The 27199-nt window shown below is 40.2% G+C and overlaps 1 protein-coding gene across 3 annotated transcripts in view; it reads right to left on the bottom strand.

Moving 5' to 3' along the window:
- AMPH (amphiphysin) overlaps nucleotides 1–27199 on the bottom strand; it is a 134986-nt gene that overhangs the window by 19542 nt on the left and 88245 nt on the right. For 2 of the 3 annotated variants that reach the window (XM_033074756.2, XM_033074844.1), the window contains exons 6-16: nucleotides 26477–26584; nucleotides 26004–26089; nucleotides 24309–24384; nucleotides 23385–23467; nucleotides 18626–18764; nucleotides 16402–16530; nucleotides 11506–11613; nucleotides 8878–8901; nucleotides 7591–7614; nucleotides 4916–4948; nucleotides 3362–3412 (exon numbers count right to left, since the gene is read on the bottom strand). In XM_033074756.2, the coding sequence (XP_032930647.1) occupies nucleotides 3362–3412; nucleotides 4916–4948; nucleotides 7591–7614; nucleotides 8878–8901; nucleotides 11506–11613; nucleotides 16402–16530; nucleotides 18626–18764; nucleotides 23385–23467; nucleotides 24309–24384; nucleotides 26004–26089; nucleotides 26477–26584 (861 nt within the window). Of the gene's footprint in view, nucleotides 1–1211; nucleotides 1341–3361; nucleotides 3413–4915; nucleotides 4949–7590; nucleotides 7615–8877; nucleotides 8902–11505; nucleotides 11614–16401; nucleotides 16531–18625; nucleotides 18765–23384; nucleotides 23468–24308; nucleotides 24385–26003; nucleotides 26090–26476; nucleotides 26585–27199 lie in introns of all 3 variants that reach the window. The other variant, XM_033074668.1, reaches the window with a different exon arrangement.

Raw genomic sequence — 27199 nt, 5'->3', positions numbered from 1 at the left:
TAGATATCTATCCATGCTGTCTGCTGCCACATTTATATCTACAGATACTTCAATTTTCTTCAGTTGATTTGCAGTTTGATTTACCTTAATATTGATATCCATATGGCAGTGTATCAAGTGCTTAATGAAAACCACTTAATTTTATGGTCATTTGGGTATCAACATCCCTGCTTAGCAATGGAAGACACACAAGGTCTCCCCTAAGGCCAAGTGCAGTTCAGCAAGCTTTTAAGCTTCTTCTCTTCTAAGAACACTGAACACTTACCACACCAAACTGTGCTCGGTAGACAAAGAGCTGTATAACTTTCACCAGCTTCTGTGGCAGAGGAACTGACACACAAAACAACCCCCTTTTTTCCATCCAGTTTTTCAATAGTAATCTTCATATGCTACCAGCAACCCATTAGAGCCTTTGAACATGTTACTGTCTTGAGGAAAGCGTGAAACACGTCAGACTACAAAAACAGATGCTGTTTTCCTCCACGGTTTCTTAGTCTGTGGGTATCATCCACCACCAAGACCTCTGACCATAGTGTGTAGGACAGGAACTTGAGTTGGATAAAAAGAATATCCACTGAGATACCTATATAAAAAGGGATGCTAGTCAGCAGGAAAACCCCATGCCTACTGTCTCAGACCACCTCTTATTTTGCAGTGATACTGGCTGCCCTGCTTTGTTCTTCATAGAGAGCTGTAATTTCTTCTTCATTTCCTGAATGCTGACATGCAAAAAGTCTCCCAACTGGTGTTTGCTGTCCGCTCTTTGGCTCACAATTGGCTTCTAAAACTGTGAGCCTTGTACACCTATTACAATAACTTTTTTTTCTGGAATTTTCATGCTCTAGTAAGGATCATACAAGATGTACATTGGCTTAGTGCTTGAAATGAAATGAGAAAATTGCTAATAATACAATTTAAAAATGGCATAAATTCTTTTCCCTTCTGAAGTTCATCTGACATCAAACAACTTGTGAAACCACAACCACTCAGCCTAACTTCAGCCTACGATGCCAAACGTAAGAGGAATGACATTTTCGGGCTGAAAGGAGGACATGCTGGAGAGGCATGCTCTGACACAACCAGGCATGGGGAGAAACTAGCCATGGAGGATGACAGTGGAAAGAATGGCTGAAATGCAGCAAGCACATTCACCATAACAAAAGGTGGCTCTGATGAGGCTTGGGAGGTGGCATGGAGAACAGATCACTCACCACAGCCTGCTCTGCTGGCTCAGCAGGGACAGCCTCCTTTTCCACAGCAGCAGCAGCAGCAGCAGCAGCAGCAGCAGCAGGGGTTTCCTCTGCCTTAGGTTCCCCAGGTGGAGTTTCTTCAGCCTCAGCCTTTGTTATTGATTTTTAAGTAGATAGTGGAAAAATTGTTGAGGAGCATATGATGTTGGGGAGGAAGAGGGAGAAAGGGAACTGTGCCTGGCACAGTGTTGCTTCAGGCTCAGTCTTGCCAGGCTTTGCCCCCAGTAAAAGATGGCATGTAAAGGGCATTTTCATAATCAATGTTCTCTATGTAAAATGAGCCAGTCCTAGATGCCTCTCTCACAAAGAGAGGAAGCATAGCTTCCTGAGTTACAGTGAGAGGCAATGGAAGTGGGGGGAAAGCACTCAGTTTGCTCAAAAATGCTCCAAAAACTGCTGGCAAGGCCAGAAATTGAAACTGGTACCCATATGTACCATGCCCGGTCTTCAAACATGAGTTTAAAAAATTACCTCTTCCTCCCTGGTTCTGTCTGTTCTCAGACAACATAGTGTCTCCTCCAGTGAGGGTAAGAAGCAATGAACAGAGAGTGATACTCAAACAGTTTTTATATGCACAGACAATGACTGATTGAATTCTAGCAATGAATTCTAGCAATCACCCTGGCTCCTTAATCACCTACAAGGCACCAATTTATCAACCTGCTATTGGGATTTACACTCTTTTAAATTTTGACCTCAGTTGCTTTTCCAACAAGGGGATCTATAGAATACCACCAGCCCCGCAACATGTTCGGTCTTGTGGCAAAATAGCTCACAGCAGAAGTGTGATCTCCAGTGGACACATTACTCTGCAAATACATGCACATAACAAGGGTAGAGCTCCAGGCTGTGCTCAGCATATTCCATTTATAAAGATGGCTGATAGAATAACCCCAATAGATTAATTTGCCATGAAGAAATTGCTCAGCATAATATGAAGCTGAAAAGCAATTGCTTTGCAGTTGATAATAGGTTGCTAGCTAGAATGTGATATCTCCTGTGATGAAGAGACAGCTTCTATTAAATTCTTTAAGATGCTAAGACCTTCTCCTTCTGATATTTTTCAGGAAAAAAACCCCATAGCCTCCCAATTCTTTGCATATATTTCTTAAGCAGGCTGATTTTTAATGAGGTACAGAGAAGTCTGCCTATGCAAGATCTTCAGGATTTGGGACAGCATTAAGGAGCATTCACTCGTATATTATAGCATACTGTGCAAAAATTTCTCTGTGCAGTATTAATGACAGCTCTAGAGAATTTCATAAGAATAAATAGGACTGAAATGAGAAACACAAAGTAGATTTATCCCAGGTAAGATGAGTAATGAGTTTCCTGACATTTAATGCTGTAAGATTCTTTCAGACTTAACATCACAAGTAACATAAAGCAGATTGCACCGATGTGTTTCAAGTCACTTGTTGAAAAGCATACTTCAGAGAAGTTTCAGACCACATTCCAGATACAAGTAAAAATAGTCTCACAATATTCAGTAACCATCAAGAGCACAAACACCACATTAAATAATATTAAATATCACCCTGCTGCTATTAAGTAACTATAGCACTCACCTAACAATGCTGTTACTCTCATCCTCGCTCCTGGCTAAGCAAAGACTGTAAGAGGAGCTAAGAAACTGCCCAGGTATGATCACTTCCAAGAAGATTGTGTCCTCTTTATTAGTAGACTGTGCTTACTATTATTATGGTGGTGGGTAGATAAAATCACAGCAATTTTGGAGATACGTAACAGCCATCATGTACTCTTGGGTCCTTGCTCTACACTGGGGCCATAGTATTCATTCCAGTAATTTCTTATATGCAATGAATGCAAGCTGCTTTACCATACCTTTATAAAATCAACATACCTTACAATATTCCAGTTTTCTTTTATTTTGGTCTGTGCTATCCTTGTGAAAGATTGTTTCAGTGAGTATGGGTTTACAACTACAATGATATCACCCACCTGCTCTTCCAAAGGGAAGAATTGCATAAGGTGGTGTGATTTAAAGGATAGGGGAAAAAACATAAAGAAGGGAAAATATCTTTGCACAAAGGAAAAATTGTACCCTTTTTGATGAGACATTTTAAAAGGAACCAAAAGCCACCACTCACCAAAGGCTCTTCCACATTCTCATTTGATTGTACTGTAAATGCAGAGATATCCTAGATAGAGAAATGAAAAACAACAATGTAAAAATATTAGACAGGATATTTGCAGATGTCCATCAAAGACCTGATTTTTTTAATGGTTTATTCAGGTAAAGTCACTAAGTACATTTACATAGAATAAAATGGCAAATATTACTTAACAAAAAATAATTTTTATATTTATTTAGATTATCTGAGTACTATTAATAATAAAACCACTATTTTTTCAATTTTATATTCAATGTTTCTAAACCAAGATTTTTCACCTCACTAAAGGTAGTGAATACATGTGATTCACACCCTTCATTAAATATAGGCAATTCACAAGGACTTAGTTCAAGGTCCAGTGCACTTCTAAGTTGTGGAACTCTGAATCCTTTTTGCAGATTACACAAGGCTGTGCCTGCAGACTACCCTCTAAGCTACTTTCTTTTTGATCATTTTATGATCAAGATATTTTATTTGAATAATAACTACAGTAATTACAAATAGAAAAGTTTTACATGCACTAAGTAGAAAAATGGAGGTGTTTCCCAATATTCAGAACCAATTAATTTGCAAAATATTGCTGGGTCAAATTATTTTCCTACCACAGAGGAGACAGAAAATACATATTTTCTCCAGATAAACATTTTGCCTTAATTATTAGAGCCTTGTGCTTTGCCCCTTCCACCTGGATCCTTTACTACACTAAATGTCCTGGAGCAGAATGGTTAATCATTGGGAGACTGATTTCTGTCCTTGTATAAGCTAAACCTTTTTGAGTACTTTTAAAATTTAATGTATAGAGTGTGCTGTGGTTGAGCCAGGCTCTAAGAGAATGCTGTAAAATTATGAGGCCCCAGGTTGAGCCAGGCTCTAAGAGAATGCTGTAAAATTATGAGGCCCCAGGTTGAGCCAGGCTCTAAGAGAATGCTGTAAAATTATGAGGCCCCAGGTTATCCACCTGAAATTTGGGTTCTTGACACAGCCCTGGAGTCTGAAAGTATAAACATGGTGTCTTTATGTGCTGTATCTCTGTAATGTGTACCACAGACTCACCATCAGCACCACAGCAGATAAATAATTTAGGTTAAACTTTGAGAGTAAAATATATCTTAACTTAAAATGAAGATGAAGAAAAAAAATAAAACTCACTACATATTTAAACACCGAGTTACTGAAAATAGGTGAAACTGAAAACGTGCTTTACAAGATTTTGTGATTGTGAGAAAAATAGTCCACAAAATAGCACAATAAAAAAGCTAGGCGAGCCATTTTAGGAGGAAATAGCTGTCCCACTAAGGTAGTCAGTTTTTTTTTGCTATTAGACTCAGTCAGGCCAAGAGTCCTAAGGGTGTAAGTATCTTTCTAGCAACATCTGAGAATTTCTGACAACAGACAAGGTCTGGATTTGAGACAGTTTGATGTTGCTATGCAGCTTGTCTGTAGAACAGACTTCCTGAATTTATAAAGCCAATTCTAATGCTTTCCTAGTAGCACAAAACAAATTTATCACAAAACCTGTTTATTTCTTACCTGTGCAAATCCATTAAATGCTATGGTGGATGCCTAAGTAGAAGTGAAGATCAGAACAAATTATCATTTGTTTACTAAATCTGAATATGAGTCAAAACATTTTTATTTGCAAAATAAAAATGTAGGCCAGACATAAAAAAAAAAGAAAAAAAGAAAGAAAAAGAAAAAAAAAGAGAGGAAAAAAAAATGAAGGGTAAGGCAGCAAGAAATGTTACAACAGTGTTATTTGATAACAGACATCACAGGCTTAAAGAAAATGACAAAAAGAAAAAGAAGAGTATCTTAAATATTTTTTAAAAACAATAATTAAAAAAAGACCAGGTGTATTTGAAGATCTACAGATAAAACACAAAAGCTGCCAGACACAATGTGTCTTCACAGTTCAAGGCTTCATTCACCATTTTGAAATGCATTTTTGTCAGCCTGCTTGAAGGCTGAAGAACACCACACCATGAAGAGTTGCATGGCAATTTTTCAAAAATAAGAATAGCATGGACTTAGGAAGGGCAGTAGGAAACACACAAATGGAATGTTTTTAAACAACAAGCTTATGCATGGCCTAAGGAACTCTTTGTCTAAACTAGGCTACACACTGGGGTAGGTACCTCTTCTTTATCAGCCTCAATTTCCTGGTACAACAATCCATATCTCCGGTTAGCAATTTCATCTTCAGATAAATCTGAGTTGTTGGTCTCATTGTCTTTAGGACTAGTTGAACTCTCGGTGCTAGCATTTCTGGAATTTCCCATTTGAAACAGAGACAAGGGCCTAGCTATCTCCTTGCTTGGTCCAGGATTGCTAATGCCTGCTTGCTCCCCAGGCAAACCTTGTTTAACTGTTGTCTCCTGAATTATGTGGCTTGTGCTTGCACCTGCTTCCCCCCAGCTGTTATCAGTAGCTCCTAGGTCTTCTGTAGACCATTTATTAGTAATGCCTAACCAAACATTTTCCATGTTACCTTCGTCTGAGTTTTGCTGCTTGGGGAAAAAGGGCCAATCATCCAGTCCATTGGCTTGGCTATCTGACAGACTAGAAAAACCCCAGGAATCATTAGAAACTGTTGGATCCCAGTTTGCCAGCCAGGGCTCTGTTTCCAAGGCTTCAGGAACACCACTGCAAGTCACTTCAGTGTCTGCTGTTGCTGTCCTGTCTGTCACTTGATCATCTGCATTATCTAGGCAAGGATTATCACAGCTTGTGCTAGCAGCATCAGCTGCCTCAGGCAGCAATGCCCACTGTTTTTCAGCAGCAGCTTGACTTTCAGTACCAGTACTACCGTTTGGGAGGTGGCTGATGCTATTATCTTCAGTTCCTTTATCAGACTCTTCTGCACTGGATAATTCAGCATCACACAGATCACTTCCAGTGTTGGAAGGGTACTTTCCTGTGTGGTCAGTTATCTCTAGGTCAACATGTGCCCTCATGTTTATACACTCCATGGATGTACTCTGTCCAGTACCACTGTCAGTTTGGTCTAAGGCCTCCTCAAACGTATTTTCATGGTCCTCATCCCACATACCAAGGACTCTCTCAGGTTCAGCACCAGTGCTTTCTGTAATCTTATAGTTGTACCCCACTATTTTGTCCCCACTTTCTAGCTCTGTGCTCAATGATGGTCTTTCTCTATCTGTCTCCTCAATGACACCGACCTGTTTGAATTTTTCTCCTGTAGAGTTTTCTAGGTTAGCACCACTCGCTCTCCCAGTATCCCCATAATTATCTTCAAAATCATTTTCTAAATTTTCTACCTCTGTGCTGACTAAAATTTCAAGATCTGATTTTGCTAAACCCTTATGAAATTCCGCCTCACTGTTTACACTGGTTTCACAGCCTTGCTCTTCCAGCTCCTCTGTACCTTCTACCTCCTTGTAGTTAGCTCCAGTGTCTACCTTTTCACTTGGCTTGACACCTGCCCACTCGTCTTCCTCATGCTCTTCCTCTGCCTTTTGCACATCACATGGGAGGGGTTCATCCAACAAGCTATCAGTTCCCAGGATGGGTGTCTCAAAACTGGTTACGTTCTCTAAAGGCTGATTGGTCCCATCTTCCCACACGATATTTTTGGCATCCAACTGGTCCTCCAGTGAAGTCCTCTGGTTTTCGCTTACAGAAGCTGACCCTGGTGCAGCATCCTCCCGCTCACCTACTGCAGGCCAAGCACTAGCAGGCAGAGCACCCGTGGATTCGCTTGAGGTTTGCTCTGCCCTGGGGAAAAGCAAAGAACTGCCTGCAGTAATCTCCTGGCTGATACTGGGTGTGCTAACATCTAGGCCCCAGTTCAGTGAACCTAGATCAGTTTGAGATCTGTTAGTATCTTCTGATGACCCACTGTTTGGGGTTTCCTCCATGATCAGGTTACACAGGGAAAGACTTTTTGAAGAATCAGGCTTTAAGCAGACAGAAAAGCAAAGAAAAAACACAAGATGAAAAAGATAAAGGCGGATTTGATGAGAAAACACAAAATTTAAATTTTACAAGAGCAATTTTAATCTAAAGAATGAAGTGACTACATTAAGCAATTTTAGGAAAAGCTATGTGATTTGCAGTAAGTGAAGGCAATAAATTGTAATGCAAAAGAGCAGCAGTGATACACAAAACCAGAAAACTATGTGTTACACCACAGTGATTAAAGAAGTCTCTAGAGTGGTTGCAATTTTGGGGGGAGGTTTGCTTACCGGCTGCACCAATTCGCTGCTTGTCTGTATAGAACGAAGTCATACACATAAAACACAGAAAAGAAGAATATTATGTACTTTGATACAGCAATAGTTCATTAATTAACAACTCTCTAACCAGCTGAAGTTACAAAATCATGGTGGGGAAGGAGCGGTGGGTCTTTCCTGCCACCCCACCCAGGACTAATTCCAGGTCTGTGAGTTTTAAAACTCTGAATGACATAATAAAAGAAGTTCTTCATGTATGTTGAGTATTGATTACCTCTTACTTTCCCCTGTGGGTCACCGACATTTTTATTTCAAACATTTAGCTATGAGGTACACTGGCATTTTTAAAAAACAGAGCAAAAATGCAAATAAATATAATACATAATGCACAACACACACATAACATTAAAAAGCTATAAATAAAACTATGCAAAAAGAAGACGTTGATAAAGCTATCTAATCTAAGTTTAGAGCAATACATTCTCAACATTTCTGGGTAATTTCACGTGGTCTAAATATTTGAAGCCTTGAAATTTTGGCTAGCCTACATACATGACTGTTTTAATCAAGCTTTATTTAACCTCACCCAATGTAAGGAGATAAGCATTTATAATACATCACATCTGGAATGTGATAATCTGTGCTGTGCTGTGAATCTGAATACGTGACAAGCATTCAGAGATTTCTTTTCTGGTTGAAGTTGCAAAAGGCCACATATGAACACGTCAAGTCAACCCAGTGAACTCCATTACATACAGTCAAAAGAAAATTCACAAAAATGGGTTTTCTCTTCCTGCAAATCATTTTATCTGATTTGGCACCAGGAGAAAGAAGGAAGGATTCATGAAGTTTCCTACAGTAGCGGTTACTTTTGTGAGTCCAGTTCACTGTATTACCCACAAAGACAAGCTAAATTCTGTCTTTACTCCTAGTTTTGAGAGAATGGTTGTCCATTGTGTTAATGGACACCTTCAGGTACTTGAAATAACTGACTTACATCCATTATTACCTTCTAATAGCTGTAGTTCGGGCATATTAAAAGCAACACACTTAGCTGTAGTGATCGTGAATCTTTTAGCTTAGATTTCTGACAATATTTAGGTTTTGTAGGCTAATCAACAGAGCTTATTTTTTGTTGTTGTTAGTTTTAAAAGATACCCAGTGGCTTCATATACTTGAAAGAGTTTTTCATGGTCTGTGAATTCTTTATCTTGGTTTTTGGTAAAAGAATTGTAAATCTGAGTTTAAGTTGTTACAAAATCAGAGGCACAGGAATACTACTACGTATGTCAGGCTTACCGTCCATAGATCCCATGGTAATGTCTGGAAAAAGTAGTGGAAAAAAGCTTGTGAGAAAAACACCATTCTTGTACTGTACGTCTAACACGCTACATAACGATGTCCATTAAATAGGAAGAGTGAACTTATTTATATGCATGCTTATGGTACATACATATTTCATATATTAGCACACGTGTGTGTGTCTGTATCTGCAAAATACTTTTGGTTGTAAGGGATGGGCAGTATAATGCATTGTGGTACTTCCCATTTCAAAGCAGTTGTTGCTCTCCAGAAAACTCACACTGCTGTGTGCGTGAGTAATGGTCAGATTCTGAGCTGGTGACCTTCAATAGCTTTATCAGCCTCTGCAAGGTGTCAGCTTTAAAGAGCTAACCAAGTCGGGGTTTTCTAGCCAGTTAAAAATGACACCTTACAACACTGATACTAGAAAGGAAAACGGCATACTCTCTGAGAAAGGAAATACGAAAGTTGACCACTATTTTCTTTTTCTTGTCTAGTCTGTTAACTAATGCTAGTGACCTCTCAATAGAAGAGTTAAACAGACAAATGAAAGAAAAGCATCAGACTACATGCCAAATATTTATAGCCCACCACATGAGACAGAACTCTGCTGGTTCATATTGAAAGAGAAGAGAATCAGACAGGTTTAGAAAGGTCCCTTCTAATGCAGTCATAGAAACAGAAAAGCAATTGAGGAACGACAGATCAGGGCTCACATACTGTGGTTGGATCACGCTGGCAGAGCAGTGGAGGGAGGTAATTAATTAAATTAACAACAGACAAGTCATGTCAGGCCTTCCAAGGCATCATGCACAGATGACTACTCCTGTCCTCACTACTTCAGCTGTTTGTCAAATGAAAAATATCCATGACTGAGGCAAAAACCATACACATATGAAAACACCATTTTAAGGTTCTCTTCTTATCTCCCTGCAAGCATAGGGCTGTGCAGCCACAGGTTTCATTCTCTCTATACTACCATAGTAATGACCCTGTCAACTCCAGTGAGACCAAGACTCAGACTGCAGGGCTGTCTTTCCTTCTAAAATCATGGTGTTCTGACTCATCCATATGCTCTTGCAGAAGTGGACCATCCTTTCTCATATACCTTTGCTCTGCAGAAAAGTGAAAGGAGTGCATAAAGGTGCTCAGTGAATGTTTCCTATGTCCCTAAATGAAAATTTATAACGTCATTTTCTACACAAAATTATATGTTGTATTTCATGGTACAGCTGAATATAAAATAACTGATTTTCACTAAAGTAATAAACTTTTCTACAATCCGTACAATACGATGTCCGAACAAATGTGTTCTGTCATAAAAGTTAAGTATGTTTTGTTTCATGATCCCACTGCTCTAATCAGCATTATTACAAAACAAGCTGAAAGAGTAGCTAGCAAAGTCACACTTAGTGTTTTCTGTCACTGCTGAATACTGTGGAATATCATTTGCCTTCCCCTTCCTTTTCTCTGTTTAGAGGGAGAAAAAACATAGCAAGTAAAATGCACAAAGCTTCTGCTAGAATGGAACACTTCTTGTAGCAAATCTCAGTGAAAAAATTCAGCTAACATTCAGAGTGTTGACAGTGCATCATTTTTCTGACAGCACATATCCTGTCAGAGTTCACTACAGATCTCATTACATAACTAGGGCTTCACTCAGAATAAGAAATTAACTGAGGAAGACATTAGCAGGGAATCAGGACCATCTCAAACTTAAAACTTCTTGTCTTCTCACTCCTTTCCCAGAGCTACATTTCTGAACAGCTGATTAGTCTTCTCATGTCTCAGAGAACAAGCCAGATTAATGATAAGTCTTGTTAACAGTGTATTAACATTGCTTCTTTGTGTACAAGACAGGGATACAGATGTGCTGGCCATGAGATCTTCCCTAATTTGCTACCTGCCGTCTGGGTAGTGAGGGTGAATTCTGGATTTTAAAGTACCATGTCTTGTAGGATAAACCAATGAATATCAGCCACGCGATATAGTAGCTGTTTTTTTTTTGTTTTGTTTCAATCTTTTTTTTTCCATATTACTGCAAAAAACTACCATTACAAATATTACTATTGAATGTAGACTTCTGTGTTGTGATGACACAATATTCTACAAGAAAACACCCTATTCCATACTCCAATTTTCCTTGAGGTTAGGTCTAAAGTAGATCAATAGCAAAACCACTGAGATTATACCACTGCTTGGTACAGAAACTCCATCACAGTTAAGTAATTACAAGCTGACTCCACGAGACCTAGGTCCCCTAAGGCATCTTTCCAGACATGAAGAACCAAAGTCAGAAAAGTTGTCAGAAAAACAAGCACTGGAGAATGTTTACACTATGAGTTATTCTAAAGATGGAAAACAACAGCACGCTAAAGTCAAGGCCAAGGTACCAGCAAGCATTCTCACCAGTTGGCATCTCATGTTAACCAACTAACAATTTCCTCTCCTTCCAGTACATCCTCACTTACAGGGTTAATGAGGGGAAAGATAGAAGGCTGACTTGTGCTTCCCAGGAAGAGAAAGTTTTATAGACACTTATTTTTAATACATGAGGCAAACCTTTTCTATCAAACCCAGTACATTGCATTCATATGCTTTGCCTATGTCAAGGCAAAGAGATACCTGAGACATGGGTGAATGACTAACTCCTGTTGATACAGCTTCTGGCTTGAAAGGGTCGAAGTCCAAATCCAGTAATGATTCCTCTTTCTTAGCTTCAGGTACTTCATTCTGTTAGAAGAGAAATATACTCTTAAAAATCTTATCTTTTAAAAGCTGCCCTAGGCAGTAAAATATTTAAATAATCAAGAAAAAAACCCACCCTATAGATTTACTAGCTGTGGTGTATACCAGAAGGGGAGGAAGCTCTGAAGATTTTCCTGAGCTTTAGTATAAGTTTTACTTTTATGAGATTCATTCTAATGATGTCTTTGGTTTCTTTGTAGTACAGCTTTGTCTTTTCAGGCTAAACAGTCAAAGCCCTTTCAAAGAAGTGTTGAGTGTACACAGTAGATGGTGAAGGCCCTTTTAAAGTGCTTTGACACAGACATAAAAGTTAAAAACTACATAAACAGCACCCAATGTCCATACATTCTAATAAGTTGATCTCTCCCCAGACGCAAACATTAGTAAAGAGCCAATACAGAAGGATCTAAATTAATTTGAATTAAATTTTAGTTCTGAACATGTAAACCAATTTACAATTAATGCTGTCTTTAGCCCTAAACTTTAGGAAACATCTGATAGTAAGGCACTGGAACAGGTTGCCCAGAGAAGCCATGGATGTTCCATCCCTAAAACTGTTCAAAGCTAGGTTGGATGGGACTTTAAGCAACTGGGTCTAATGAGAGCTGTCTCGGTCCATGGCAGGGGGAATGGAACTAGATGATCTTTAAGGTCTCTTTCAACCAAAACCATTTTATGATTCTATGATACACTCTTATTAAACTGGATTACATGGTAGAGCCTTTTAGGTTTGCAATTAATAAATTAGCCAAGGCCTCTGAGGTCACTATAAAAATATATACACATTCATATGTTCAATGGGCTACAGGTCTTTTCTGCTGTAAAATAACCTAAAGAAACAATTAGTGTACTTCAACATAAAATACTAATTAGTGCAAAGTTGTAGCTGAGATTTAATTATCATTAATTGTAAATATTCTAGGCAACCATCTTGGTCTTGCTAACAAGGCTAGTACTGCCAACTGCTAATTGTTCAGTTAAATATTGAGAGAAGCTTGTATGACAGGGCAAGTCTATTGCAATATGGCAGACATAAACCCAGCAAAACTAGGCGACAATAATAATGATGATGACAATGACAGTAAAACAAACAAGCAAAGACTTTCTGTCATTAAAACATTTAAGAGTATAAACGCTCCAAATTAGTGTTACTGTTGGTAAACAGATGTTCAAAGTTAGGTAATTAATGGCTTCCATTATGCCATTAACTCTCTATTGTCACCTGCAAACCTGGTCAAAAGAGCTCCCCAGCTTCCATGTTAGGAATGACAGAGTGACCTAGAACTCTTCAGTCAGTAAGAGGTGTGCTAGGGGTGATGTGAGAAGGGTCTATACCACTGTGAGAGGCACAGGGGTTTGGTTACTCCCTGATTCTTCCAAAGCAGGAAGGCAGTTGGCAGCAAAGTTGATGGGGGTAAATGTAAAATAAACAAGTGGTGCTGCTCCATGTGGCACAGGGTCTAGCTGGGGGCATCCTTGGCTTCAGGTAGTGTGAATGTGAAAAATGTACACATGCTGAAAGACTGAATAAATTTGTGGCAAAGTAATCTGCTGAGGCTTACTAAATACGTAGAAAATCATGTTGAGGAAGCCCTAGAGCAGCAAATGACTGGAGGCTGAGAGACTGTAGTAGAAGGGAGTGTCAGGAGCAATAACATTGCTTGCCTTGATTTATCTTCTATCTTTGGCCTTCTGCATCACTGGTGATGACAGATAACTGGTCTGACACACTGAAGCCAGTGTTATAGTCTCACAGTTTAAAAAGTCAAACCCACCATTCCCACCAGTAATCAACATTAAGTTAATTCTCTCATGCCTTCCATCAAGTGTATTTAGATTTCATCACATATTTTCTTGAGGCACTAACACTCATATAGTCACACAACTTGATGAAACAACAGTATTTGCTCAGAATTGGATGGAGACATAAAAGGTAATTACCTTTCACTGAGGTTTGAGAATGAAGTTGCTACCTTTGAGGACTGAATCAAATGAACAGGAGTCTTAGGCCATGAGTGATGACAGCTAAGGTACTGGAAGTGACAGGGCACTGATCACTGACAGCAAAAGTTATCATGTACCCATGACCCTCGGACCAAAATGAGGAGAATATTCATCTTAACTTTAGTGACAAAGGCCCAAATAAACATAGAGAGTACCTAAGATATCATATTACAGGGAGATTCAGGAGAAACAGGAACCTCAGGAAATCCCTCAATAAGGGACAAAGCTGTGACAGGAAGGTCTGCCAAATATCCTGTATTTATTCCAGCACAGCATGATGAAGCACAAATAAATTAAACATTTGAAAGAGGCAAGGCTCTACCTCTCAGAGGTATGTACAAGGAATGAAGAAGGCACAAGAAACCTTCAAGTACTACCAAAGGACTGTTACCCTCTCTCTGTACATAGTCTGCACAAGCCTTAAAATAGCCTTAGCAGTTATGGACCATTCACTTTAGGGCAGTCAGGCACACTCAGACACATTATGTATCTGCAGGGGGCATATAAAGGCCTACAACGTCCAAGCTATAACTGGATGACTAACTAGAGAGAAATGTGATATGAAGAAAAGGAGAAATAAAGCAAGGAACACACATTTCTGAATGATCCTTTCATCTGGTCACCCAGATATTTCATATTTTCACCTCTTTCTTTTACTAGGCAGTAATTAAATCAATTTTTGATAATGAATAACCTGGCTGTGTGAGACACTTGTTGAATCAGTGCACAAATATTCAACAGTATCAAGCAGAAAGAAGATTTCTTTCAGTGCTAATGCAGCGAATGCACCAGTATTGCTTGGTAAAGAAGAAGGAACAACAACAATTAGAGGACACTTGTGTTTCAAGAAACAGAAGTGTTTGACCTGTCTGGAATCCTCTCCAAAACATTGTATTAAAGCAGCAAAGATCTACTCATCAGTCTGTTGGTTCGCTACTCTGCATAAGCAGTGTCTGGGATACCAGTGGTGGTCCCTTGGGAAGTCCTGTACCATTGGCAGGTTCTGCAGGCTTCATAGCTTTCTCCATACTGCTCAACAAGGGCTTTGGGAGTATAGGAGGAGCCATAAACACCAAGAGGAATAAGCCCATATTTCCTGTGGATTTCATGCAGTATATTTTCCTTAACTGGTTCACATACACAAGGATACAAAACCTATACATCACATTATTTGGGTATGTCTGTACGAACTCAGAGATCTCAGACACAATAAGGATGCTTTAGTGATGAGGGTGGGTTTTGTGGAGGGAGAAGTGCAAATGACTGATGAGAAGGTGGCCAGGGAATAGCTTAGGATATTCCCTGGTGAATGACTGTGGAAGATAGAAAGACATAAATCACTCAATAAAGGGAGATCCATTTTCCTTGAGAGATGAGGAAAAGACTTTGTTTCTCAGAAGCATGCCTACTTTTATTATGACATTCCATTTGTATGCCAATCTCTCACAGAAAGGTTATAAGGATTCTGGAAATGTGACTTACACTAATTTAAAGCCTTGTTCCAGTGTCATCTCTTATTGGAAAAGCAAGCCAGTTCCATTTCTGCTTCCCTGGATGGCCTGATATATCCATGTTAGTTGGATACAGTATTTAAAGCATTTGATGCCACATAGCACAGACTACACCAATTCTTACCAGTGATTTCAAGGCTCATGCTCCAGGAGTAATTAATTCTTACGAAGTCAGAGTACAGTGATACAACAGACCTGCCATCTCCCTTCAGAAAGAATGCCTACCAGTAGCTGCATTCTGGAAGTAGAAGCCTTTAATTCTTTCATTGCATGGAGATTTAGTTATAAAGAAGTCTTTTCCATATAAATCTCCATACACAGCAATGCCTGTTTCCCCCTAACACAAGAAAACAAAGGATCGCATGTTCAAATTGCATAAAATACATTTTTCATTGCTGTGCCTTCGTTCTCCTGTGCTGTCAGATGAATTAAAACAAAACCAATGATTCAAATGAAAACAGAAATTCCTAAACATTCTGCATAAGCTTCAGATTACATATTTTTCTCCAATCTATCAGATGCAGGCTCAGATTTCAGAGTTGCAATTACCATGAAAGAAAGGGTCCATTACTGAAAAAACTGGCAATCACTGTAAACTATGTAAAAGTTGAATAGCTGAATACAAATTTGGCACAGTTCTGGCTTTTCTGTTTATTATATGCAACTTTAAAAAATGCCATAATAAGATAAAATGAATTTAGATCCCTTCTCTGCTGTGCAGCTAATGTTTCTATGAGCACAGCCAAGTGAACAAATCATCTGGCTGAAACAGTCTTTTATACCTGTAAAAACCAGCCAAGTTTCATTAAAAAAAAAAAAAACAAACAGAAAGAAGTAAAAGTAATACTTTTAATGATTTTGAGAAGGAAACAGAAGTAATGAAGGACCTCTGTAAAGTTCCACTTGAGATGCTTAGCATTAAAAACAAGCATCTTAGATCAACTCTCAGCTAGTAATGCAACCTGGATGCATTTGAATTTCAAACATGACTGTATCACAGTATTTTCAGTCAGACCTCTCAGGAAATTGCTCTTTCTTTTCAATATGTTAGCAGTGTTATCCCTTTTGAGTGAGTATGTGTAACCTATTCAAAGGCAAAACACCTTATGTGCAACTCTTTCCAGATAGTGGTAATTGTGCCTCTGCCTTGTACCTGTGCCCTCCTCCTCCCTCCCCATGAAGATCAGCCCCAGGGGCACTGTCCTGGAGAACTCAGGGTAAATACATGGTTGCATCTCTGCAATTCACTGAAGCTTACCTGTGATGGGGTTGTCACATTGATTTCTGGGACAAAGTTGTCTTCAAATAAGTTAATGATGTTCTCCTGTTGCAACTCCTTTGTGGGTGTAAGTTTAGGCAGCGGTGGGACTGGTGGACCTTTCCTCAGCTAGGCAGACAGCAAAAATGTCATAGACTAGTTCAGGGATGAAATAAAATCTTTAAACTAGGCCTAAAAAAATTGTCTTAGGTTTTACTTTGCCTGTTTCAGCCTAAATAAACTATGGGAATAAGTCATGTATTGAAAGGAGCTGTTTAGCTGTTCATCACCAAATGCCTTGGAATAAACATTATTGGAAAAGCAAAACAACCTTATGTTTCAAAGTCATTAAAATTCAAGTTTTCAGATTTGATACAAAAGAAACTCTTGGACGTTTTTTTTTCTGCTGTGACAGGCATAGTGCAAGACATTAACTTTTCTATGCAGCCCATAACTGGAAGGGTGATCCTGCACAGAAACAATGCCTCTGCAGCTTTTTGGTTTCTCGAGTTCATTTGTATTAAGCTTTGAGATTTTGTCCCTGCCCAGCTGCTGCTAGCCTTAGAGTGTACATAATGCTAAGACCATATAATCTCTGGGAACTGCAGGACAGTAATTTCACGATTATAAGCCGCACCTAATTATAAGCCGCAGGTCCGGGTGTCGGCAATGTTTAGGTCTTCGTCCATTTATAAACTGCACCAGATCATTAGCTGCACTTTCGTTCGCAGCGAGGATCCGCGTGCAACTGTCACAAAGTTGCCAATTAGTAACAGAATCGCGGGATCACGGGGTTTACTGGCTCAGCCCTGCTCAGGTTGGCCACCAGGGCGCGGCCCTGGCCCCCCTTGCCACTGCCACTGGGAAGTAGGAGAGCAGCGTGCCCAGTCGGTGCCACTGGGAAGCGGGAGAGGGCTGTCCCTGGCCAATGCTGCCGGGAAGAAGGAGAGGGGCATGCCCGGACGGTGCTGCCGCCGCGCCTCCCGGGGCTGGGCAGTGCTGCCGCTGTGCAGCCACTGCCCCGCTGCCCAGGGCCGGGCGGGCTCTGCCTCAGCTCGGGGCTGCTGCTGGCTCGGACTTCCGGGTTGGGAAATTTCCAAAAATTGTTCATATATAAGCCGCTCCAGAATGTAAGCCGCATTTCCATTTTGGGAGCAAAATTTTAGTCAAAATGGTGCGGCTTATAATCGTGAAATTACTTTACTTCAAAGGTGTTTAGTTTACTATATTCCTCCTGCTCTCCAGAGAGTCACGTAACTATGACAAGCTAATTTCTTGGAATAATACCAAATAGTATTGGCTAATTTTTAAATCTATCAAAAACCCAAGAAAATAAATCCACAAAAAATCTTTGGGTGGTATAATGACATAGGTATTGGCACCAATGAGGCTGTGTCCTACCAGGTGAATACTCAGGCAGTGAGTTGTCACATTTTGGGAGACCAGAGAAAATAAGCAAGCTCACTTGATACAAAATTGATTTTCTTATGATATGTAGACAGCATAGAAACAGCAATCAGCACAGAAGCTATCCCAATTCCAAAAACATCATAACATCAACACAAGTCTTTGATATGCACATGAAGTATCATATACAACTCATGCTACAGATGGAACTGATGAATGAAACCAATTCTTATTTTACCAATACTAGTAAGAATAGAAATTACTTCACTGATTACAATAGTGTCAGACTTCCCAATCAGTATCTAAAACAACCAATAAGACTTTCATAATCAGTAATTAGCAGAGCAGTATTTCAGCTAGCTTTATTTTTCATTATTTTAGAGATTGGTCTGACCAGTGATACTCACTGGTTAATTTTTCTCAGGGTAAGCATAAACCTGAAGATGAATGAAGAGCAGAAATATATAATGTACAAAAACTTGCAAGGAGGTTTTAGAAACAGGCTTTTCAGACTATCACTGCTGTTATAAGGGTCCTTAGAGACAATGCAACTTTTTAAAATGTGTTCTGCTTTGTCACTGCAAGTCCCACCAATTCACCAGGCACCTAAAATTTTCCTAATTCCCTTAATACAAAAACCATCTTCTATTCATGTTGTGACATAGGAATGAACAACTGATGAACTGAACAGATTATAACAGAACCAGCCTCTCTGTCATCACTCAGTCACAGCCTAGATGCAAAATCCACCACATATATCATCTCAGCAATTTTTCACTGCACAGCAGGTCAAGTCCCTCTGCTGGTGTCCCCTTACCTGTGTGGGTGACTTAGGTCGGGCTGGTGCTGGAGACGCTGGTGCCAGCATATGATTGGGACTAGCAGTAGGGCTTGGTAAGGGAGAGACCTCCTCTGGTGGTGATGGTGTTTTTGCAAAGCGGAGTGGACCTGAATCACTAGACAGAAGCAAAGGAATGGCAAGGACATATATATCTTGCTGACTTATTACCCTGAAAATCTGATGCAACACTTGAACTGCATCCCTGATGTAAAGCCAGTGACCACAAAAAGAGACTACTCACTAGAGATGAACTAAGCCATTATATAGTGACTAAAACTACAATTGCAATTAAAAACAATTAAAATTCAGTGTCAAATAGTTTTAATTTTGAATGACCTTGATTTTTGGAACATTTGTTTACCTGATCATTGTAACTTGAAGAAAACAGAGTACCTGCATTTTTGTCAGATTCTGTACCTGAAATACTGTTTCACTTATAAATTTATAACTATTCTAAAATGTGAAATGGATTTACTGTCTTCATTTCACACACTTCTTGGAACAAAAGACTAAAGATAAAAAAAACACAGGAGACATAACAATGAATAATGCAAATAATTTTAAAAGCTCGGCAACTTCAGAAAGGCTTCAAGATAAAAAAATCACAGCCAAGATTATTATAAAGATATTACTATTTAGAAGGACAAATCACAACAGTCATAAACAAGCAGCAATCAAGTAACTTCAACAGAGCTCTGCTGATACTAAGAAAAGCTCTGATGAAGTTGTAGAAAGCATCTGCCCTTCTCATGAAAGGACCTGGTACAAACACTGAGAAAATATTCAGCTACCTAGATACACTGAAAGCTTAGAGTGAGGGAGGCTATGAACTACAGCACTCAACAACCACACTACTCAGTAAGAGCGACTCCTACACATCCTCAGGGAGAGCAGAAGCACTACCTGATTGAGAACTCAGCATAAACGTGATCCTAATGCTAACACAAGAAAAACTGTTCTTTGGAAGGACAAACTTAGCTCACACTCACCACCTCTTTCTGTGGAAATATTAAAAGAGAAAACATAAGCAGTCATTAAGAAATTTATGTCCTAGGTACAATATTTGCCTTCAGGATGGAGTATTCAGTAGCATACAAGTTTTTAAGATGTTTCATTTTATGCAGTTCTTTAAAAGAAAGATTAGATACTGTACTTGTCTAGTATCAACTTCTCACACATCTAGAATGGAAAGCTGTTTTATCTCATGAACACTCACTTGTGAGTCTTTTAGAGTATCATCACTAATAAGGGAAGTCAAAATCTATTCAGATTTTCACACACAGCTCTGCAAACAGTACTGCAAAAGACAGTACCAAAGTAACTGAAGGAATGGATTTTTAGAAGGTTTTTTTAAGTCCACACCATATTAAATGTAATCTAGTAATTTGTAGAAAAAAATAATGTTGCTTTTTTCTCTTAATGATGGAATGAATAATTCAGTGGGAGCAAGCATGTGCATGTTGGACATAGTCTAAAAGACACAGTGGACAAAATACCCATTGTTTACAAAAAGCGCTTGAAATCTTCTAACACTACATTATTTTACATTACAAAAAAGTGTTTTACAAGTTGTTTATGGAAACATAGTCCAGTTTGTGAGTCCATCCTAAATGGGCCAAAGTTAACAGCTCCAAAAGCAATATGTAATATACAAGCATGGATTATCACTGAAATAATCTAGAATACAAAGTCTAGTGATGTGCTATAAAGTAGTTCTGAATTTTGCATTATGTCAGAAATTTCAGTATTTCATTCTTCGTTCTTTGTTCTTATGAAGTGAGATTAAAACAAATGTAGGAATATCTGCCATATTTTTCAGGCAGACATTGTTTGCTGATCTACCTCCATCTTGAGGGCACATTAGCTGGAGCTACGTGAGGAACCAATTTAATTTTTATTGATGCTTCAACATTATCCGGCTTTTGTGTTCTAAACTGATTTTCTGACAGTGGGTGGAAAATTTCTACATGGGCTGAGCTAATATGTGGCATGTGCAGAAGGTGGATAGCACACACGAGGGTATGGAGAGTGCTGACATTACAGCCCCTAAGCAGGTAACCCCTCTAGAAAATGGAGACTGCCTGACAGACAATCGGGACAGACAAAACTCCCACCACTGGGCTGCAAGAGACTCCCTCTGCAGGCAGGGAAACTGCTGGGAAAACTCCCCTGACTACCCAATGGTGGTCCTCAAAGGAGCGGACTATGGGAGCAGCCTGAGCCCATAAAGGCATTTGAGCACAGATCAACAGCTCCCCGCTGTCTCAGTGTCTTGGCTGGGGGGCTCGTCCGAAGTTCGGCTGGGTTGGCTCCCTGCTCCCTGCTTCTTCCCTGTCTCCCCTGTTCCATCTACTCTGCTTCACTGTGCCTCGATGCGGGGCCCAGCTGGCTGCAGCCATTGGCGCCGCTCTTGCAAGAGCAAGGGCATGTGCTGCCTGCTGATGGACGTCACTGGGATTCTTCCGACCCTGGCCCCCTTTCTTTTCCCTTCTTCGCTTAACTTTCTATCCCTCTCCCTCTCCACATACCCTTCTTCATCAATAAATAGTTATCAGATATAATATTTGCCTCATTTGTGCTTGATTTTGACTGAGAAATCCATCAAAAACAATCTCCTGCGGTTTCCCTTAGAGTGGGACGTGAAAAGCTGTAAATTGTTCGGATTGCTTCTGGCTAGTTGGGATTAAATGGAAATTCAGGCTTCACATATTAACTCTAAATATCACTGTGTCTTGATAAGTCGCACTGTTTCACATTTCAAGCTTTTCTGTACATCAGTATTAGAAATAAAATTATGGCAGAAAGGCTACATATGTTGAAAGCAAAAAATCAGAAATACTGTACTGGCATCCAGTGACCTTAAGAAAGCACCATCTGATTTTTAACTCCTTTTGGTTTTGTGCTTTAAAACAAGATCTCGCTTGAAAGTCTTTAAAAAGATTGTATTTCGTGACATTCTCTTTATTTCAGCTTTTCTGCTTTTATGATGTACCCTCAGATCTTTACTTTTCCCCATAAGTAGAAGAGATAAAAGCTGACATTCAAAGTCTGGGATTCTCACCTAATAATAGGAGCTAAAAACATATTAATATTTCAAGGCTTTAAACAAATTATGAGAGTCAGCAACATTACTGTAAACCAAGCATTTAAGAATAAGTGAGCCATGCACTTGGTGCAAATTGATGTAACAGTCTACAATGAACTTGTCTAAATTGAAACAGCCTTCATTCTTTTTTCTTTGTTTTTGAAAGGACTTTCTAGAAAAATAATCATTGAAGAAGGAAGCTTTGCATTTCTACTCCTGTTGAGAAGAACGTCATCCCAGACACCTTCATCTAACATCCTGAACAAATAATGCCTGTTACCATGTTCTGTAGCAACCACCACACTTGGTGTAGGTGACTATTGCATATGCTGAAACTCATAAAGCCTACAGCAATGCAATTACAGTAAATTCACGAATACAAGCCGCACTGAATATAAGCCGCATCTCTGGGTGTTGGCAAACATTTCGGTTTTTGTCCATAGATAAGCCGCACCCGAATATAAGCCGCTTTGTCGTTCGCAGCGAGGACCTGCGTGCAATTATTAACAGAACCGCGGGAGGGCGGGGTTTACTGGCTGAGCTAAGGCTGTGCAGGCTCGGCCCGCTAGGGGCCGCTGACAGGGCCAGATGGCCCAGCCCGGCACTGCCGATCGGGGCCCGCCGCCGCTGCCACTGGGCTCGATCACCCCGGGTTGGCGCTGCCCTGCGGTGGCAGGCAGGGACGGAGCTTCCCCTGCTCCTACGGCAGCGGCGGCGGGCGGGGACGGAGCTTTCCCGCGCCCGTGGCGCCGGCGGCGGGCAGGGACGGAGTTTCCCCGCTCCTGCCGCAGCGGCGGCGGGCGGGGACAAAACACCCCGTCGGCTCCCCGAGCCGCGGCAATGGCGGCGCGCGCTTCCGCCCCCTCCCCGGGCCGCAGCAATGGCGGCGCGCGCTTCCCCCCCCTCCCTGGGCCGCAGCAATGGCAGCGCGGGGCTCCCACCGGCTCCCCGAGTCGCAGCAATGGCGGCGCATGCTTCCCCCCCCCTCCCGGGGCCACGGCAATGGCTGCGCGGGGCTCCCATCGGCTCCCCGGGCCACAGCAATGGCTTCCGCGGGGCTCCCGTCGGCTCCCCGAGCCGCAGCAATGGCGGCGCCAGCTTCCCCCCCCCTCCCCGGGCCACGGCAATGGCGGCGCGGGCTTCCCCCCCCCTCCCCGGGCCGCGGCAATGGCGGCCCGGGTCTCCCCCCTCCTCCCCGGGCCGCAGCAATGGCGGCGCGGGCTTCCCCCCCCTCCCCGGGCCGCGGCAATGGCGGCGCGGGCTTCCCCCCCCCCTCCCCGGGCCGCGGTAGGGGCGGCCCGGGTCCCCCCTCTCCTCCCCGGGCCACGGCAATGGCGGCGCCGGGCCCCCCCCGTCTCTCCCCTGGGCTGTGGCAGAGGAGGAAAGAGAGCTCTCCCGCCTCTCTCCCCGCCCCCCGTGCTGCCTACAGGGAGCCAGGCTCCACCCGCGGTGCAACAGAGTAGCGATTTGTAACAATCGCAAAATGCCGACTTTGCAGCTGCTCGGCTCAGCACTCTGGCAGGCACTTCTGAGGTTGTATTAGCCGCTCCTGATTATTAGCCGCATTTCCGGTTTAGGAGCAAAATCTTAGTCAAATTGGTGCGGCTTGTATTCGTGAAATTACTGTAATTGAAAAGGCAATAAATTTACCTTGGTGCCCCTTGAATAGTGAAGGCCTTGTCTGCATGCTGATCCCCCAGCTTTGTCATCACTTCATATAGTTTGTGACATAACTGTGAAAACAAAAGAGTTGCTTGAGTTTATGTGAACAACTACAGTCATGATTAAAAACACAGGTGATAAATCTGGTCTGATAAATAATAACTTGATAACTTTATGTTACAGTACAAAACTTTCCAAAAATTCTCAGTGCCATGTATAGCAAAAGCCTAAAAAGAAATCCATCAAAATCCACAGAAGCAAAGATAATAGCAGTTCTTCAAAAACATGAGTTGCTGTTTTAGAGAACAACTTCATAAGTGCAACTGACTGCTATGTGGGCTCTGATGAAGGAAGCCATCTGAAGTTTAAAGCAACATGGGCAGCCAAGAAGATCCATGTTTTCCTCTGAAAAATTTAATCCAAATTTTCACAGAGCTTCAGCAACATGTGTTTTCAAAAAAAATGTTGGTTCCAATTTGGAGGTTGCTATAGATAATACAGTACTATTTAGCCAGGTACATTCAAAAGATCCTCAGTGAAACTGCTTGATTTCCCTAAGAGTCACAGATAAAATATTGCATTGCTGACAATGCATATAGCAGACTTGAAGGGAATATCTGACATGTTTTCCTTGTACTGATTAAAGCAAAGAGGTGCTTAGCAATTGGACACAGCAGAAATACTGAAGGCAAGAGTAAATTACAGACGGTAATCCAGTTGTACTGCAATCCAACATCCTTCCTTAAGGAGAGAATAAATATGGCAAGTAGAAATGAACATGATGATTATACCACAGATCTGGATCTATGGCAAATTCTCATGTGTGCCTCTGCTAGATTTTTACAATGAGACATTTTTTAGCTGTCATGCATATCATAATCCACTATACATGAGATAGTTAGTTTTACTCACTAAAGCTATTTCCTTGTGAAACTTGGCTTCAAGGCTGGATACATTTTTGAAGGTGTTCACATAGAAGCCAATTCGTCTACGAAGGATGGCACAAAGAAAGGAAAAAGAGAATAAAATATATGTGTGGGAGGGCCACAAAGGCATATTAATTAACTGTTTTCTGGACTACAAGCAACATTCTTGACTATCACTCTCCACAAAGCAAATGATGAAATGTTAAAATTTCAGACTTGTTTGTTCATTATTATTTCCTTTGATGTCAAAATACATATTTCGCACTGTCTCCAGTCAACCAAGTTGAGACTACTTCACATCAGATGTCTTCAGCTTTTTTAAAGAAGAGTGGAAAGGAATGGTCACAAGTGCAGTACAAGCAGGGAAGGCAAGATGCTCTGGGCATCCATCTCCCATCAGATAGCACGCAACCATTTCTTGAAAGGAGAAAGGTACCATTCCAGCACTGTGAGCCCCCTGTGAGCCCAACTCTTATCACAGCATCAAGGTGATGCAGCTGTGTCTGGGGTCAGCTTTAATGTACACAGCTCAGTACAGCCCAGGCATGGGTGTCACAAGCTCAGCTCTGAAACACATGCACATGTATGTAAGAGAAAAGAATTTAATATAGGCTAGACATTTCTGTGCATGTAGTCAAGAATCTGCTTATTTGGGGTGAATGATTACATACTTCTGCATTTCAAAAGTAGAAGCTGTTTTCTTAGGTTTTGTTTTATTATTTTTCAGATTTAAAACGTTCATGTATAATTTCTCCCAACTTTTATTCACAAAAATTATCTTTGGAATAAGAATAAGCCTGCAAAATGTCAACTCAATAGATAATTTTCTTTCTGAAGAATTTTAATAACCGAAATAAAGGACTCCAAAAGCAATTGCTTTCTAAATTATGCGTCTTGCTCAAATTAAATTCTACCTTTCTCTGAGACTAGCTACTGCTTTTTTATTCAAAATTTACTGCAGTAAAAGAGCCCTTACTCTAAGACATTCCTATGTAGTTTTAATTTTAGTAAGCCCATAAAATAAATATCTTGAAATGCTAAGAAGGTTTACATTGAAATAGGCTGAAACACAGCAGGAAAATCCTGTATTGGTCTGAAATTTAACAGGATTTAATTTAGAAGGCAGACAAGACAAAGGATACTTCACACTTCCACTCCAGATTGTTAATTGTTAAAGAACCTAACAGACTAATGAGATGCTTATTTTTCTACTGGTTTTGTTCTCCCATTCATAGTGTCTGCATTTTCTGTATAAGCACAATTCATGATTAAACATCTTGACTGAATGACCTAAGCCATCAAATCATTTATCATCACCACATAAGCAGTGCAAAACTATAAAATGTGTCTTCTGGTGTAGTTATAATAAAAAATTACCTACAAGTAGACCCAAATCACCATAGACTACTCTGTGCTCTAGCATCATTATTTACACACAAAATGGAAACTTTTTCGCACCTCAGAATCAAGACATGGTAATGAATCTTAAGTGCCAACATACATTGAAAGAAATAAGTACATATATTTTTGGAGCACTTGCATACATTTTTCCTTTCATTATTTCAAAAAGGTAATGGAGGGAATCTTCAAGAATCCATTTTCTGTCAGCTCATTAAAATTCTCTGACTGGCTTTCCTTACTCCCCATGTAAGGCCTTGAATATTGTATCTCTCAGGCTTACCGTGACCACAGAGATGGCAACTCTTCTTGCAAGTCAGTGTTAAACTCTTCAAACACTTTCTGTGCTTTTTGAAATTCTTCTTCTGCCTAAACCAAAATGAAAAAGGTGACTTCTAAAATCACTATGACATAACAAAAACAAAATTATTTTTGTGTGGTTTTCTGGTGGGACTTCAAAATTCTTATTAACAAAGAATGCTACTCAGTCCCATGCCATGGACACCAATACAGGATTTGCACTGTTCCCCTCAGTCTCATCAAGAGGGCAAGTTAAGTCTCAAACAGAACTCCTTTGTGAAAGAGGCTGAGCATGCCTACTACATGAACCAAAGTACTCAATACACATTTATTCTTAGAGATACCATTATTTCTAAGAGAGTAAGAGGAAGAGAAATTTGGTATTTTGTCTCTGTACAGAAAAAATGCCACCCAATCGGCCCAAGTCTTCTGCCAGCATGTTTCTGATTGTGCTACCTTGGTGATTCTGCCCTCATCTTTTCTTTTTGAGCTCTGCAGAGCTTCCAGATGATGCCTTGCACTGTCGTAGTCCACTAGCTTTCTGCTTCGTTTTGCAATGCGAGTCTGTACAGGGTAGAAATGAAAGTAAATATGAGGAGCAGTTTTTAAAAAGACATTTTACATACATTGTCAATTTAGTTTTTGACATATTTTTATTCTCCCTTCTCTATTGCTCATATCTGAATTATTATATCATGTAGGAGGAACATGGAAATGGTAAAAAAGACAGACTAATCCCATTATTTTAAATAAGAAATCAATTTACAGGTAGTTTGGAAAGGGTTTTCATGAGTGTAGGGCTTTACAGGCATTAGAGTTGAGGTATCAGTTTTACATAAGACTTGTCACATTCTCTAGAATCAGTGAACCTGTTAAACTCACGGTAACACTATCTTTTCCCCTTATATATAGTGCAAAAATTCAGCAATTAATGCATTTTTTCTAAAGTTGAAAAAGTACTAAAATATACTTCTCTGTATAGTTGTTCTGACACATACCTAAAATACTGGAGTTCAAAATATAGATATAGATATAGATATACTTTGATATAGACTTTACAAAGCTATGTATTATATGAAAAATTCTCATGCTGAGAGGGCATAAGCACAATTTGATTTAAAAGTCGATTTGGGACTGTATATCACTAATGTTGGTATGTTTAGATTATTTTTTCTTTAG

Source organism: Catharus ustulatus, chromosome 1, assembly GCF_009819885.2.
Source record: "Catharus ustulatus isolate bCatUst1 chromosome 1, bCatUst1.pri.v2, whole genome shotgun sequence".
NCBI classification, from domain to species: domain Eukaryota; kingdom Metazoa; phylum Chordata; class Aves; order Passeriformes; family Turdidae; genus Catharus; species Catharus ustulatus.
Note: the sequence above shows the minus strand (reverse complement) of the source record. Positions and strands in the feature narration are given on the sequence as shown.